Source organism: Kwoniella newhampshirensis, chromosome 2 (genome assembly GCF_039105145.1).
Source record: "Kwoniella newhampshirensis strain CBS 13917 chromosome 2, whole genome shotgun sequence".
NCBI lineage: Eukaryota > Fungi > Basidiomycota > Tremellomycetes > Tremellales > Cryptococcaceae > Kwoniella > Kwoniella newhampshirensis.
In genome coordinates, this window is record NC_089956.1 from 933,816 (window position 1) to 950,261 (window position 16,446).

The 16,446-nt window shown below is 51.4% G+C and overlaps 6 protein-coding genes across 6 annotated transcripts; 2 read left to right on the forward strand and 4 right to left on the reverse strand.

Moving 5' to 3' along the window:
- Positions 1-7: 7 nt before the first annotated feature.
- On the reverse strand, positions 8-1,812 carry IAR55_001057 (uncharacterized protein; the record flags this gene model as incomplete). Its single annotated transcript, XM_066944187.1, has 11 exons — positions 8-198; positions 252-331; positions 385-395; positions 452-545; positions 613-729; positions 799-811; positions 870-927; positions 981-1,032; positions 1,094-1,162; positions 1,243-1,452; positions 1,613-1,812. 11 exons carry the CDS (start codon positions 1,810-1,812, stop codon positions 8-10), a joined length of 1,095 nt encoding a protein of 364 aa, XP_066805388.1.
- A 29-nt stretch (positions 1,813-1,841) lies between these two features.
- On the reverse strand, positions 1,842-2,263 carry IAR55_001058 (uncharacterized protein; the record flags this gene model as incomplete). The annotated part of the gene is made up of 3 exons (XM_066944188.1): positions 1,842-1,916; positions 2,008-2,077; positions 2,166-2,263. 3 exons carry the CDS (start codon positions 2,261-2,263, stop codon positions 1,842-1,844), a joined length of 243 nt encoding a protein of 80 aa, XP_066805389.1.
- Positions 2,264-2,745: 482 nt separating this feature from the next.
- Positions 2,746-5,151, reverse strand: IAR55_001059 (uncharacterized protein; the record flags this gene model as incomplete). The annotated part of the gene is made up of 8 exons (XM_066944189.1): positions 2,746-3,165; positions 3,219-3,458; positions 3,523-3,650; positions 3,710-4,336; positions 4,397-4,748; positions 4,809-4,891; positions 4,967-5,077; positions 5,133-5,151. The coding sequence occupies 8 exons, from the start codon at positions 5,149-5,151 to the stop codon at positions 2,746-2,748; spliced, it is 1,980 nt and encodes a 659-aa protein (XP_066805390.1).
- A 355-nt stretch (positions 5,152-5,506) lies between these two features.
- On the forward strand, positions 5,507-10,642 carry IAR55_001060 (uncharacterized protein; the record flags this gene model as incomplete). Its single annotated transcript, XM_066944190.1, has 7 exons — positions 5,507-7,100; positions 7,150-8,613; positions 8,673-9,018; positions 9,081-9,235; positions 9,294-9,533; positions 9,630-10,206; positions 10,285-10,642. 7 exons carry the CDS (start codon positions 5,507-5,509, stop codon positions 10,640-10,642), a joined length of 4,734 nt encoding a protein of 1,577 aa, XP_066805391.1.
- Positions 10,643-11,037: 395 nt separating this feature from the next.
- Positions 11,038-12,320, reverse strand: IAR55_001061 (uncharacterized protein; the record flags this gene model as incomplete). Its single annotated transcript, XM_066944191.1, has 4 exons — positions 11,038-11,088; positions 11,169-11,536; positions 11,681-11,953; positions 12,086-12,320. The coding sequence occupies 4 exons, from the start codon at positions 12,318-12,320 to the stop codon at positions 11,038-11,040; spliced, it is 927 nt and encodes a 308-aa protein (XP_066805392.1).
- Positions 12,321-13,219: 899 nt separating this feature from the next.
- On the forward strand, positions 13,220-16,391 carry IAR55_001062 (uncharacterized protein; the record flags this gene model as incomplete). The annotated part of the gene is made up of 16 exons (XM_066944192.1): positions 13,220-13,510; positions 13,591-13,857; positions 13,915-14,373; positions 14,434-14,559; positions 14,613-14,740; positions 14,796-14,820; positions 14,869-14,952; positions 15,008-15,168; positions 15,238-15,330; positions 15,382-15,555; positions 15,619-15,765; positions 15,819-15,877; positions 15,940-16,024; positions 16,081-16,096; positions 16,160-16,283; positions 16,345-16,391. The coding sequence occupies 16 exons, from the start codon at positions 13,220-13,222 to the stop codon at positions 16,389-16,391; spliced, it is 2,286 nt and encodes a 761-aa protein (XP_066805393.1).
- Positions 16,392-16,446: the final 55 nt, after the last annotated feature.

Below are 16,446 nucleotides of genomic sequence, written 5' to 3' on the forward strand. Positions count from 1 at the left end.
ACGAACGTTACACGCAACCCGCTCTCCTCTTCCTCTTCTCGTCCGTCTTCCTAGTCCATTCCTCGGAAGAGTTGCAAATAGCCCAAGTCAGCTCATACGTCCTCGCTGCGTCCTCGTATGTTGACAGGATTTCGGGATCAGGTCCGTTTTCGATACTATCGATGAATCGGTCGATCTCGGTGAAGTATGGGTCATCACCTGTGCACCGATCAGTCTTTCAACGTGCACAAGCGTAAAGGAGAGATACATACCTGGTGTCGGATGGACTTCGATAACGTCGGAGCCAGGCTTACGAATGTGCAGAGCCGGTGTTCCGAAGGGGTCAGAGAGGCTGTGATCTTGTCAGAGACGATTGGGTATCCCAGTCGATTGGCAGCAGCTTACATCAATTGATACTGGGGAGTATGACAATTAGCGCATTCTTCTAGACTTGCATACATGAATCACTCACACCATCCGCATACACCTCAAGCTCGATCGCATAATCCACGCCATGCAGTGCCGTGGCATGGAGCATAGTTCCCACTGCGCCTGACGCGTATTTCCTGAGCAAGCACGACGTCCGTAAGCTCGATTCCGTCCAGTATTGAAACCAGATAAAGCATTCCTCACCAACTGGCAGATGTCGCTCTGGGTATGCGCAGCTTGTCCGGGATCACAGATTCGTCAAAGTTCTTTTTCGATAGCTGCCCAGGCTTCTCGTGCGCTTCAAGGGCGTGGGCACTGTTTCTGCATCAGCCGCATGCAGGTGAATTGACTCACCAGACTGTATCGATGTCCACCTCTCCCCCAAAATACCTGGCGAGATCACCTTGTCGTCAGGTCAGCACCTACTGCCAGACGGCTTTGACCAAGGCGATTCGACTCACAGATATGGGTTCCTTGCTCGATGATAGGTCCTTGCATGATTGACTTGTTCCACCATTCCTGTGATGCTTCCTCAGCCCCATTACCAAGATGGATATCCACACCGAACATACAGTTTTGATAGCCAGCTCGTAAGCGGTGACGAATCGCGCGTTGGTGGCCATACTAACAACGAACAGTTCTTTAAGCTTCACGATCTACTGTGCAATGTCCTTGTCACACGCACACTGTCAAATTGTTGTCTTTGATGATCCGCTTCATCTCCTGTACCGCTTTCAAATACCTCAGAACGTATCTAAGCCAGGAAGTCTCGTCAACACCTGGTCATCATCACCCATTCGGGCATTGGAGCCTATGTAGTGATTTGCGACTCACCCAACCCCTACCGGCGCTTTATGTTTCGTCGCCAACAATCTTCCAACTTCCTTTGCATCACCCACGCTCTGCTCAAACGGGACCCCAGTAGCCACCGGTTTCTCGAGGAAGATAGCCGAGTTGGGAAAGAGTTTGTTCAGCTTGACTTCGAGGTTGTTGGTCTCCTGTAGACCGCCACGGAAGATGGGTGGAGTAGCCACGAAGATTCCTCTGGAGTGATACAAAGAATCGGAACGTTCAGCTTGGTTTTTCCGGTTCATGTGCAGTCATCGATTTGACCAAGCAGGCTATACCGTCATCATTGGGCAGGTAGCTGGCGACTTGGGTATGACCTGAGATGCGGTTGTGATGATGATAAGAGATTGCTCACCGAGGTTCTATCGCTTCACCGCTATTCACCTTGTCCTTGAACTCTTCGATACTAAGCAGAATGACACTGTGCGCATAAGAGTCCTTCGCCCCTGACTCCCTCTTCTTTGCAAGTGCTTCTTCAGCTCGAGGTGGATTGGTCTCGATCACAGCGTCGACCTTGAGTCTAGATCCAAGTTTACGTTCCAATCGAGCGGTCATGTTCCATGGACCTTTGAAAGAGTCCCATATCAGTCAAGTTGGCAGTGAGTGTGAGGTGATCGAAGGGAAGATATATACTCGCCTTCAGGCGTGCCGAACATTGCCTAGAACCGTGACTCGATCAGCTATGAGCGACTTTCGACATTAAGAGTATGGACAGACAATGCAACTGCAGGGGGACGAAGGCTCACTCACATAGCCTGCACCGATCAGGAGAGCATGGAAATCGTCACCCTCCTTGGTATCACTATGAAAACCTTTTGAGCTGTATATCCAAGATCAGCTTTAAATCGTCAATTACAGCTGACTCATCTTCAACTTCAAGCCAATGGGACGCCGCAGCAGCCACTCACCTGACCCCACAGATGTGCTGGCCAATCCCTCCTCTTCCTGCAAGCTGATACGACGATCTAAGACACGAGTGCAGTTTGGGAATCTGGGTCGACCTCATCGTATCAGAGCTGAAAGGTCTCGAAATGCGGGCACTGGCGATACCAATTCGCACCACCATCTTGATTGCAGTGATAATGATGCTTTTCTGTGACGATCTTGTTTCAATGCACGACGAACGTCGGAGGATAGAGAAGCTCTACATCGTCTACGTGACAATTCCTTTCACACATTCACCAAGCGATTGATCGCGACGATTCCAGAGCCAAGCCAAACTTTATCGAGATCGAACGCTGGGCAGCTGATGATGGGATGATGTCTTCTGCCGTCAGTCACCCCGCATCTCCGGGCTCAGGATCTAGGCACGAATCGATAACGACGCGGAGCCCAGATTGACTGTCCATCAATTCAATTGATCAGACAAGGTATGGGTATCATAGGCAAGATGCATAAGTCACAAGGAGGAAGGAGGAACAGCAGAAGCAGTCACACATCCCACATCTCAATCAGGATCACAGAGCAATGCTTTGAGTCGAATCCCCATCATTTCCTCCCTCCCTTCTTCAGGATCCCCTTCACACTTTTGTTCCCATTCGCAATCTCACCTTTGGCGAAAGATACTCTCTTCTGCTTCTTGATCGGGGCTGGAGCAGGGATCGATTCTCTTCCTTTTCGTTTTCTACCTGCTGTAGGTGCGGGAACAGGTTCTTCCTCCTCCTCCTCCTCCTCCTCCTCCTCCTCCTCTTCTTCTTCTTCTGATTCCTCATCGTCGTCCTCCTCGACATCAGAACCGGAAGAGGGTTCGGGTCCATCTTCGAGCTCGACCTCCTCTCCGTCATCTGATCCAATTAACAGATCTTCCTCATCTTCGTCCTCATCATCGTCCTCTTCTTCGTCCTCCTCGTCCTCATCTTCGTCATCGGAAGGAGCCGCCAAGGCGGTGTAATCGTCGTCAAGAATAACCTAGGAACAATGTCAGCCAAGACTCGATGAGAAAAGTCCGCCACGCTACTTACATCTCGAGAGTCGACCTCTTCACCGCCTTTGAACCTTACGATGCCCTTACCGCTAGCTTTCTTCAATTCCTTCTTACTCTTACAACTCTCCAGTATCGCGCTCATGTCGTATTTCTCCGTAGCTTCGTCAACATCCATGGATGTTCTGGAGGACGAAGGTGTGGTGTAGTATGGGAAAGCGTTGAGAGACCAGTCTCTGAGAAGGACACGAGAAGCAGCTTCAAGATCGGGTGTACCATGCTAAATGGAAGCAAGGATGTCCGTTAGCTGTACATCCTGGGAATAGACAGTCCCAGCTACACACCTTCTTCACTCGGCCTTGGGCTCGTGCGAGACCAGTGAGGAATGCCTCGACGTCACCGCTTTGGAAGAAGGGAACATTATAGGCTAACATTAAATCCTGGTGGTTGGATCGCTTGATAATGTAGTTCACTAGCATCGAAGTACAGGTTAATCATAGCTTCTGCAAGTAACAATGGGTAACAACTTACCAAGGGGGAAAACTTCCTTGACCTTGTCAACTCTACCCAAGTTTCTTCTCAACAGATCACCGGCCAATCGTGTCTCGAGTTGATCCCACTTGGTAAGATCTACCTCTTCCTCCTCACCTACTTCCACTTCCTCTTCTTCATCATCGTCCTCCGCGTATTCCCAACCAGGCGTGTCAATGATTCTGATCTTCTCTCCCTCTACTTCGATCTCAACCTCGATAGGAGCCTTTGTAGTAGGTTCAGGGGACTTGGCCTGATTAGCCGTAGGAATGACAGGAGCGACGGCATGTTTTCGTTGGCTATCGGGGAGGATCGAGTTGAGGATTGATGTCTTGCCAACCGAAGGAAGACCCATGAAAGCGAGCACGAGGGGCTCGACGTCAGCCTTGGCAGCCTTGGACTTCGACTTGGTAGTCTTGGCCTTCTTCTCGGATGACCATTGCGTGATAGCGGCGAAAAGCTGCTCCCTCCCAAGGACAGTGGTGGGCTCAATGGAAAACGTAGGACCGGCGGGAGCTTTGGAAGATGATGCAGCGGGTTGAGGAACAGTAAGCGAGGATTTGAAGAGGAAAGCAGGAATGGTAAGTCGTGAGAGCCAAGTTTGTAGAGCTTCACGGGGAACAAGGTCTTCAAAGCAAAGTCATTAGCTGCATCTCCAGCACACAGCAAGAGAAAGAGATAGCTCACCAATTTTGTTGATAAGGAGAACAACCTTTCCATCAGCCTCCTTGATCAATCTCTCGACATGACCGCTTCGTCCACCAAGGATATCTCTCGCGTCCACTACCTCACAGATCACATCTGCTCGATCCACGACGTCTTGCAGTGTGGGAAGAGCGGTGTCGATCAAATCAGGAGCATCGACAGCAGCGGCAGACGTAGATGCGATAGGCTCAGAAGAGGTGGCGGTGAGAGGGGTTCGGGAAAGGACTGAAGCACCAGACAAAGAGGAGACGCCAGGGGTATCCTCCTCTTCGGGCTCGTTTTTGGGCTTATTCTGCTTAAGGGCTTCCCGTTTGGCAGCCTTTTCCTCCTCAGTCTATATTTCAGAATGTCAGCTCTGTATAAAGCCAGTCCAACGAACAAACATTACACGCACCTTTCGTCTTTCCTCTGCTAGTTCGGCGAGGACTTGGTCCTTGAATGGATAACTGTTGGGAATCCCGAGGTCGGGCTTCTTTTCTACAAACAGCCAAGGTTCATGTGTCAGAAATATTGTCTACCCTACCCATCTTTGAGAGAGAGGGATGAACGCACTGGACTTCCAGGTCTGATCCTTCTTAAGCGCCTGCCTCTTCTTCTTCTTGGTCTCGGTAGACTTTTTGGCGACCTTTGCCCTTTGGTGAGTCGTTGTTCGCTTGGTTGTCCCTTTAATGGCATTGGATTAGCACGCACATGTATCTGCTGAATCGGATACACTCACTCTTCCTGATGCGAGGCATGTTGACTGTGCTTATATGTCAATAACAACAAGAGACGAGTGATGATTCACTTCTTCTTCACCGGTGGACCATCCGTCTTTCAAAATCTTGAAAGCAAGTCCCAGAAACCTCCACCTTGAAAATAAAACTGCCACACGTGAGAAAACATTGGGTCATATCGCCGCATTAAATGGGGTACCTTATTAAATGCCCATTCGCCTTGTTTACGACTAATCAACGTTGTGTACGAGCGCGACTTTCTTTTCCCGGTGACCACCAACAACAATAACAACAGCATCGTCAAATTCCTTGAACAATCGGTCCAGACAAATCGCTCTCCATCCCTCTGCCGCTCGACACCCGCGACTGCATCAAGATGGCTTTGCTAGCCCCAGGATGGCAGACTGATGAGCTGGTAGAAGAATGGCCAGAGTCGTCCCCGTCTCCACCGCCAAGCTTACCCATCCAGCTTCCACCTGTCGTCGAAAAACAAACAGTCAATATGGATTCTATCAGAGCGAAGCGTGGATCATTACGAATGCTGGGACAGGCTTCTGCTCGACCATTACCTCCTTCAAGAAGCGTAAGCGTAGCTTCGACGGGGGATCTACCAGGAAGAATCGTTTCAGGACATGTCGAGGGAGGGAGAGGTCACATACAAAGTCCAGGTCATGTCGATGTAGGCATCCTTTCTCCACCTTCGTCAAGATCCTCTTCTTCCAGTAACGGAGGAAAGGGGACCTTGAACCAACAGATGGCTGCTGCTGGGACCTTTGTCGTCAAAGATGGGGTGGAAGACGATCGAGGAGCTCATCTTGCAAGGAATGGCGTTGGACCCAAAGGAGGGAAGGACATCTTTGGTGCCCTTCCGCTAGAGAGAATGTTCGACCCTCCTTCCCCTCCGGCAGCCACTGGAAACACCGAACAAACACAGGCGACCATATCCACCACCACAACGACTACTGTCCCCACACTTACACCTGCTCCGCCAACAGCTCTCGAGACCGAGCCAAGGAGAGTGTCACATCAATACGCCCCAGCCAATCCATCAAGATTGAGTAAATCGGTCACACCTTCTTCCAACGACTCCTTCACCACCATTGCTTCCACAACACCGTCAATGGCGCCTGCGACTGCGTTGCCACAAGATATCCAGAATAAAGGCGACTCGTTTGTTCAGGATGATACTGTTCTCCGAGAGGAGGAAGATCATACGAATGCTCCGAGCGATTTCGTGACCGCCCAACAAGGTGACGATCAAAGCAAATACACTCGTTATGGACAGATGTCTCTCCGGTCTGGTGAAGTTGAGACGGACCTGTCACCTCCTGCCCGACAGGTATCGGACGACTATCCATTCACTTTCAATGCCCCTCGTCATCCATCCAGTACATCTAGCTTTGGTCACTTGCCGCACGAGGGCGACATTATGTTTGATCCTGAGCATGACGCCGTCGGCGATGGACCGTCACATTCCACTCTCAACATCCACTCAAAGCCCCGGCCTGTTGTGGACCAGGCTCAAGGTCAATCAATGGCTCGAGGAACTTCTCAACAGTCCAACCCTGCTTTACGACTGTTCCGAAGCACTTACGACACCTACACTCGTGAACATCTCTCGGCTCTGGTCGACAGCATCGCAATCGAGCCTTCACCCTCGCCTCCCACGCTACCCAGTGCGCGACATCTTCGAAATTGGTCCCCAGCTGCCGACAATCAGTCACCATCTTCGGGGTCTGCATCTGCAGAAGGCTCCACTCCCTCAGCCTCCAGTCTCTCATCTGAAGCGAGGTCGTCTAAACGTTTGAGACTTTCTCCACCCTCCCCTCCAAGGCGAGGAATGCAGCTCCGCGATTGGGGAGCGCAAGGACGGGCCATGATGGACCGAATTAGAGGAAGGGATGCAGAGAGTATCACCAGTGCAAGCCAGAGTAGGACTTCTGGAAGTGAAGTGCATGAAACAGCCATAGGTACGTTCTCGTGATACATGAGTCCTAAAACTGATGTCATGTACCACAGCCGATGGGCCTACCATAGACTACGCGGCCATACCTCCTACACCGCCGCTGGACATGTCACCTGGCCGAGCGCAGCCTGATCGACCCACTCACCGTTCCAACCCTTCTACGACGTCATCCGACTACCTCCGTGCTGCAGAAGATATCATGGCTCGTATCAAGTCCAGAAAGGTATCTGAATCTGCATCAGGCGCCGAACATAGTCCTGTGGCCATTGGTGGTTGCCGGGTGCTGTCCGAGTCAGACGAGAATCGGATATGGGAGGAGGAAGCTGGACTCTATGGCAAAACCAAAGGAAAAGGCAAGACCGGACCTAGTCCAAGGCGGATGCTCCGACGACTCAGTGCTTCCGAGGAAGTCAAGCGGGTTGCAGAGGCCGACACTGACAGCGGAAGTGGCGAGGACCGGCCGCTTCGAGATACGAACATCAAATTGCGACAACAACTAGAACAGCGACTGCCGACGAGTCGAACTTCATCGTCCAGCAGCAGTTTTGGTGCGCCGCAACCTCCTCGTGCTGGTGCTGGATTCACAGCTGACGACCTGAACCGTTACATGTCCTCCTCCACTCACGCAACGTCGACGACCATCTCCACTTCTTTTGTGAAACATCGTGGACCTCGAGCAGCAGCAGGGCCAGGTGTTGGAATGAGGATGATCAGACCGGACGATGTTCAAGGAGTAGTGCCTGATCGGATTGGCAAGATGAGATTCGACAGGAACGGCATGCGATGGGTACGAGAGGAGCTAGCACCTTTGGAGGAAGCTGGGGAGAGCCGAGCAGGTGGAAGCGAAGAGAGCGTGGATGTCTTTGCGGGAATGGAGAGTCTGCCCGAAGACGCTGAACAGCAACAGCACAGCGCTAGAGACCAGGTGCCGAGATCTGAAAACAGCTTCAGCTCATCATCGGATTCAGACAATGAAGACGAGATGCTCCAAAATCATCAGGTCGATCAGACACAATTCATAGAAGAGTCAGGCTCTGATATCGACATCGACGAAGCTACCGAAGTCATCCGACCGACTCCCGGAGCGACAGCAGAAGACAAATCACCTGATCGTCCAACCATACATCACGCCTTGTCCGCACCAGCCGTCATGACACCTACACCTTCAGCTCATGCCCCTCGACCCATACGATCTGCGTTGAGGAACGCCCTCACCCCAGCCGGCGCCTTTAAGAAGCGCGCAGGGTGGTCGGACGACCTTACACCAGCCGGAAGCGGCCGTGGTGTCACCCCCGGTAGTAGCGGAAAGCGCAGTGTAAGCTTCTCAGATGGCAAGAAGGCGGGAAGGATTGTCGAACTTGACATAGAGTTACGGGCGACTCAGTGGACAGCCGACGACCTCTTCAAGGGTAATGCCGAAGCGAGTTCTGGAGGTGTAGGTGAGGGCAGCAGGAATTTCATGCCCAGTGCTAGAACGAAGCGGATCCAAGGGCTGTTGGAGGACATGGAGGAACTTAGTAAGTGCCAGTGTAATGCCCCTTCTCCGGAGCGAAACTGACTTGTCCGTGTCGTAAAGGTCTAGAAGACGAGACCCCTTCTAAACCTGCTCGTCAACCGGATCGACCGGCATCAAGAAGCGCTTCGTCGACTCACTCATCTGACTCTGAGTCCACGGTGCCCATCCGGTCGTTCCGTGCTGGACGTTCGTTCCGACAAAGCAACGCTTCCCGTATCGGTGACGCTACCTTCCTCACGGAGTGTTCTTTCGGTGTGGCACATGACAAGCTCGTGCAGATCATCACCGATGTGCAACCATTCGAACCCCACTGGGAGGAGTTGAGAAGTATCAACCTGAAGGGAAAGGGAGCAGACAGTGTGGCAAGGCTGAAGGAGTTCCTGCCCAAGTTAGACGAGGTGAATTTGTGAGTGGTGCGACATACAGCACATCCTGAGCGGCGAGGGCTGACGCTTCACATGGTGTTAGGGACAACAATTTGATTGCCTATCTCAGCGGAATACCCTCTTCCGTCAGGACCTTACACGTCGCGAGCAATAGACTCACCAGTCTGACTTCTGTGAATCACCTGAGGAATCTGCAGTATCTCGACATTTCGAAAAACCAGTTGGACAGTGTTGCCCGTAAGTGGTCTCTTCGAGGAGCCTCCAAGCTGTCCCGGAAGCTCATGCGCCATCATAGAACTCGATTGCCTCAAGCATCTCCGAGAGCTGAAAGCAGATGATAACGCTATCACCTCTTTGAGTGGAATTATGGACATGGACTGTCTCATCAGATTCAGTGTGGCCAATAACAAGATTGAGAGGGTCGATCTGACCAACGCGAAATGGAGCAAGATGGAGAGCTTGAATCTTGCCAACAACAGGATCAAGGCAGTCAGAGGATTACACCGCTTGACAGCGGTTGCGTCTATCACTCTTGGTGAGTATCATTGTTCTTGCGCAGGTGGCTGGGAGTCACGACACCAAAGTGGTATTTGGTGCAGTTGCTGATGAATATGTATGTTTTTTTTTGCAGATGGAAACCAGCTCGAATCGCTTTCACCTTCCAAACCAATGCCGACAGTTCGGGTCCTACGGTTCAGTGACAACCATCTCACGCACTTTGATCTTTCGCTCTTCCCCAAACTTCGGACACTCTATGCCGATAATAACCGTCTCTCCCACCTTGTTCGATCGGAGACCCATTCCGCTAGTGGTCGACTCGAGAACCTGTCATTGAGGAATCAACGAAAGACGTCATCGCTGCGTCTCGGTCTGAAAGATCTCGAAAACGTCAAACGACTCTATCTATCCGGTAACGCTCTGCGCGATGACTTCTTCCCGTCTTCTCCGCTGTATGCCTTGCTATACCTGGAAGTGGCAGGTTGTAAGATGTCGACGTGGCCAAAGGACTTCGCGGTGAAGATGCCTAATCTGAAGATATTGAATCTGAATTACAACTATCTGAGAGATTTGAGTGGAGTCGAAGGCTTAAAGAGTCTGAGAAAGTTGACTTTGGTCGGCGGAAGACTAGGTGGAGAAGGTGAGGATCATGGGAAAGGCGTGATGGAGGGTTTGAAGGGATTGACGAGTTTGGAAGAGGTTGATTTCAGGTGGGTTTGCTAGGTAACTCTTCCTGACGTGATAACGAAATACTAACGAGGTGTTGTGCCTTCATTCGATTTTGATAGGATGAACCCTTCTACGTTAAGCTATTACTTCCCACTTCTCTTACCCATTTCGACCCAATCCGCATTAGATCCATCCAAGTCACAAAACCAAGATCCAGATCGGACCATAACGCCTTCTTCTACCGGCACGAATGTTGTAAACGCAGGCGCAGCTCCAGTATTAGCGTCAACTTGGACGAACTACGATTCAAGATTCAGGAAGAAGTTGCCAGACGAATGGTATTCGAAACGCCTAGTATATCGGGGTTTGATAATGCGATTGTGTCCGAACTTGGAGAAACTGGATGGTGTGGAGGTTCATGATGGGGAGAGGAGGAAGGCGGGGGAATTGCTGAGAGCTGCTCTGGGAGGGAAGTAGGCTTGCTTTCGTTGGTTTGGTCCAGATGGGCGCTGGGAATATACATACTTGCAAAATGGGGATCGTGATTGGTTAGGACGACGACATGTTGTATACGATGATTTCATTGAACTTATCCAAGGCGGGGAGGTCGTCATGGACGGACGGACGTACATATACTCCTATATTATCTGACTTGATATGCACGTATAGACGTGAAGGTACCAGTCGTTGTCGGAGCTGATTCGAGATAGGTTCGAATGTCGCAGAAGGTGCCCAAGACATGTGTGGACTCGGCAGAGAGGTGTTGTACTAATGCATATCTGCATACTTCACTTTCACATCTTGCTCCCTCTGTTACACCGTTACAAGACTTCTCTCTCACTTCTGCCCGCCTCTGCAAACTACATACTGGCTTAGAGGTCCGAGGGAAGATCGGGAACGGCGAAGTCCTTCTCCATGTGCTCCTGATCCATCCGACTCAGGTCAGCGTTCGTGTTCTCGCCCATGTTGTCAAAGACCGATAAACCGATAACGCCGGACTCACCCTGTAATGCCTGTAATGGACCTTCCTACCAGTCTCCTCAATCTCCTTGATCTCATCTGCCGTCAAGTCCGGCAATCCATCGACCGAAGCGAGAGTCTTGATATTCTCCTCCCGGGTAGAAGTGGTGACGGCGACTGCGCCCTTCTGGATAGTCCAGAGCAGGAGGACACTGGTGGGGTCGACCGTCTTTCCTGCTTCTTTGGAAACACGTTGCGCGATCCGCTCGAGGATGGGCTTGAGTGGACCTCCGGTAGGATGACGGAGGACAGGGGTGAGGGGACCGTACGATTCGATGACGATCCCGTTGGCGGAACAGATGTCGAGGACGGGTTGCAGGTGAGTGAGTACGTATGGGTGGAATTCGAGTTCTAGTGAACAGTGATGGTCGATCAGCGTGGCGTTCCCAAGCGCGAGCAGAACGGACAACAAGAGGACCGGAAAGCAGTGCGGATACGACCAAGTCCTCAACACAGATAGTAAGACTCTCTGGGTGGGACACTACTCAGACTCACGGTTGGCAACAGGCTTGATCTTCGCCACAGCGAGAATCTCCTTCAAGTCCTGAGGTCGGAAGTTACTGACACCCAAGCTGACTCCTTCCAAAGGTCCGTTCTGAACGAGGTCTTCGAGGATAGTCCAGAGTTTAGCGATGTTGCCATCGCCTGCTTCGGCGACGAAGGGGTTGTGAATCAAGTAGAGGTCGGGCTTGAAGCCTAGTTGATCGAGTGTTCCCTGGACGTTCTCACGGATGGTCTTTGGGTCGACAGAGAGGCCTTGTTTACCAACTGTGAGGTATGCAAATCAAGTACAGTCACATTCGGCACGGCAGGTCCGATAGAGCGCGAGTGAGGCAAGAATGGTAGGAATAATGATCAGCACGACATATGCCGAATTGGACGGATACTTCGGTAACTCACGCTTGCTAGTGACCCAGACATCGGCCTTGGTGAAACCAGCCTCCTTGATAGCACCAGCAGCGGCCACCTCGGTCAGGTAGATCTGAGCGGTATCGATATGGTGAATACCCGCCTTGAGAGCGATCACACCGGCGGACAAGGCCTTGTCAGGGTTACGGTTCATACCGCCCGAACCGTTTCCCCATCCCAGGGCAGGGATCTTCTTGCCGTCCGAGAGGGTGATTGTTCGAGTCATTCTGTGCAGTGAGTTGAAACGTGATATTTTGATATGCAGAAGTAGTTGGCCTCTATGTGTTGTTTGATATGTCTGTGTGTGATGGAGAGAGGCAAATGAGAAGCGAGATGGATATGATTAAATGGGGTCTATATACTCGGTCAGTGGGAACAGCCAAAGTGGACCTGATTGCTATGGCGACATGGTAGACGTAGTCTTCGAAAAGGGTTCATTCCGAGAGAAACGGGTTGGGTGGTGCTAGCCAGTTACGCAGGTGGAGGTGGAGGAGGTTTGCAAACACAGGTTTAACAGTTTAGCAGGGAGCCTTTGGAGAGGCTGTCACTGTACGAACAGGGTAACCATCCCTCCCCTGGGGGAGGAGGAGCAGGGGTGATGATGATCTCGAGAGAGAGATAGAGAGACGAAGCCGAGACGCCCACAATCTAGCCGATTCAGAGAGATAAGCGAGGTGTCCCAGTCCGTCGAGGACGAGGGCATGCTGTGCTGTCTCGTGGAATCTTCCAGCGAAAGAGATTGAAAGGGTCAAAATCTACATGCCATTCGGCATTCGGAAGGAATCTGCCGAGATTGACCGCCGCGAGTCAGCTGACAAAACCGAAACAGACCTGCGTCCAGAAGAGATCGCTGGAGGAGGCAAGGGGCCTCACATCCTTCTCCACCTTCTCTCCGCAACTCGTCCCTCCGGTGAACGATCTCATGACGATGGCATAATCCTTATCAGCTCCACGACTCTACATCCAAACATCCAAAACAAGCCTAGTCCATGCTTCTTCACCTTTCAACCTGAAGATCTCGTCGATGCCGCCGGTACCGTTTCGATACGGTCTCACTCGTGTATCTGAGATCAGGACCGCAATCCCATCAAAACTCCATTAATCCACCGAGATAACTCGACAATCATGCCTCGCGTCCCCTCGTTGTCGCCTACCGTCCAACGTCGTCCTTCGGCCTCGGAACCGCCACAACGATTCATCTTCGTCGCTGCCCCCGCTGCTTCGCACAACGAGGACGGTAATGCCTCGGCTGGTCCTTCCAGAGAGATCCAGGAAGGAGTTGCCAACACAGTCGAACTGCTCAATAAGAGACAACCGCCGAGTTGTGATGCTTGCAGGACGAGGAAACTGAAGTGTTCAGGTAGACCTGCTGTCATCGAGCTGGGTCCGGAAGCGACAGCAACGATCCCATGCGAGGTGAGTCATCGCGTACTCCGCTGACCACCTGTCGTCGAAAATCGCCTGTGGCTCGCTGATCATGCCAATGATCCTTATAGCATTGCCGAGAATGGAGTCTTGATTGCTCCTATCTCTATCAACGCAAACGACGCGGGAGGAAGAATCGTGTGGTTGAGCGATTGGCAGAGGAACAGAGACAAAGACGGAAATCGCAAGGTGGAGGAGGCATAGAGGGAGATCATCCACAGAATCGAATCGATCCGACTGGTATAGGCTCAAGCGATTCTGACGACGATGCGATGGTGAGAAGAGGAAGCTTTGATGGAGTGGGTGCAGAGTACAGCGTTGATCTGCCTCATGATCAAGTGAGTCTTTCATTATGACCGCCCTTCTGTTTGGTCTTTGGCTTACGCACTTCGTAGAGACCTCCAACCATGGTTCGAAATCCGCTACAATCTCCTGTCATCCCACTGCCTCAACTCTACCACCAAGACTCCTCAATGACCCTTCCTCGGCATGACCCAGTCCGCCACTTATATCCTTCTCCTCCAGGTCAGCAGTACTCGATGGCCCACCCCCACCATCCACCACCCCTTTTCCAGAGTCACTCATCGACGTCCGCCGTTCCCCGATACGAAGGTCGCCCGCAAGCGGGTCCCTCCACATCAGCGACACAGAGTGACCGACATATAATTGAACCTTCTGGTAACCTTGCGAATAAGAGTATGAGCTCGGCCGCAGCGCTCAACTCCACTTCGCCTAACGACCAAGTTTCGCCTGCGATGGCATTGTCCGAAGCTTCGGTGCCGCCCACGACATCTATCGAGTCAATTCTGCCTCGTGACTTGGCAATGCATACCATCCATTTGTATTTCGAACATGTAAGCTTCAGAAACGGACTCAGGTCTGCTACACCGGACTGATATAGTTCACCTCGAAAGGTCTGGAGCATCATACCGCTCATCCACCGTCCTTCCTTCATGGCAGACTTGTCGGCGCACGATGAAGAGAAAAGGCCGATATTCTTCGCCTTGATCATGGCAATGATCGCGACTACTCTCATACATGTGAGTGATAATAAACACTAAAATCTGATGAGGACGATTAAACGGTCCACTAGGTGCCTAAATCATATTTTCCTATACCAGCAGAAAGTGTGAGAAGGCTTTCTGATCGATGCCTCAAAGCTTGTTACGCGGTGACCAGAAGAGAAATGGATGACCCCAACGTGGATCTGATATGCATCAAGTGAGCTTCGCGGGGTCATCATTCAACGGATCATAAGCTGATTGACAGGTCACAGGTATCTGTTTCTTGTGGTTCACAATGTAAGTGTAGATCAGCGCAGAACGGGCGATCTCTCAATCAAGTCTTAGAAACATGGCAACATGGGTTTGGAAGCTGCAGCCTTTGGAGAAGCACAATACCTCGCCATCAGCTTGGGACTGCATCGTGAAGACGTAAGTCATCCGAGGGGCTTACACATCATCACCGGCATTGACTCCGTTTGCTCAGACATACTTCGGCTTGAGCCCTATCGAAGCGGAGCGAAGGCGTAGAGTGTGGTTCTTGATCTACAACGCGGACAAATTCGAAGCCATATCACGATCCAAGCCCGTACTTCTGCGGTCGGACGAGTTCATGGGACCTGAATCTACTAAACTCCCATCGGAGCTGTGAGTGGATCTTTCATCGCGCCTTTGGTTCGGGAGTCTACCGACACTGATCTGCTGTCGGTGCCACAGGGATGATCGCTCAATTACGGCTCATGGGTATCTGCCTAGCTCGAAACCTGTTCCTCTGATTTGTGGTTTCAACAGCTTGACGAGACTAGTAACGTATGTCTGGAAGTCGAAATAAGCTACGGGAGGCTGACAATTATCACGCAGTATCTTGGGAGATATACTGCTACATGAACGCGATATTCGGCGTCAGCAGCCATCCGAGCCTGAAGATCTGCTCACAGCCCTTCGACAAGTTCGAAAGCTACAACAACGTGTCAAACAGATTGCCGATGGTCTCGCTAGACCTTTCCAGCTTGATGTGGGATCAGGTAACTCCCTGTGAGTGGCTCTACGGCTCATTGCGATTTGATTCGGAAGAGACTAATGGGATTGTATGAATAGACCTGCTCCAGGCTGGGAAGAAGCTGTTCGGGACGAGTTGGACTTGTTCTTCTCGGACCCGATGTCTTCCGAGACTGCTAAGGACGGATATCTGGTGATGAAAGCGAACATACATGTGACGTTGGCGATGACGAGATTAAGATTGATGTTAGTGCCAACCTCGGTGGTCGATGCTGGGAATACTGACGAAGCACCAATAGTTTACATCGAGAAGATCTCCTGAACCGGAGTGGACAGCCGGGGGCGCCGAGTAGAAATGGTATATCTTCTTCAGACAAGTTCTTAGAAGGAAGTGGCTCATGTCTCTGCTCTACCTGACAGCGGCAGAGCTGGTAGCAGCAGACCTTGGAGAGAACGTAGATTGGAGACAATCGGTGTATCAAGACTTGTTCAAGGCTGTGCATGGGTGAGCATAGCGGTATAGTGAAAGCAAAATGGAACTGATAAAGGCTTCCTCTGTAGGATCCCGATACAAGCAGTGAGCTTTCATCTCTCTGGTCACTCAACGACAGCGTAGAATTGAGCTGATACCTTGGTGTAGCTGGCCGCCAATGGTCCTTCTCTCGTGACTAAAATCCGAGTGGTAGCAGTCACTCTTCTCGACGCGTTGCCAGCTCAGGACCAGGCAGATGCCAACGTCCAGGGAATCGCGGCGTACCTGCTCGGTGAGTGGCCTGTCCTGGAGGATGTATGAGACAAGGCTGACCATGGTTGACGTTACACTAGACTTTCTGAATATCATGACATCGATTGAGAGCCAGTTTGCAGACTAGGCAGAGAGACGAGGGAAGAGATAGTTGTGACATCGACTCGTGTTTCGTTTTGATA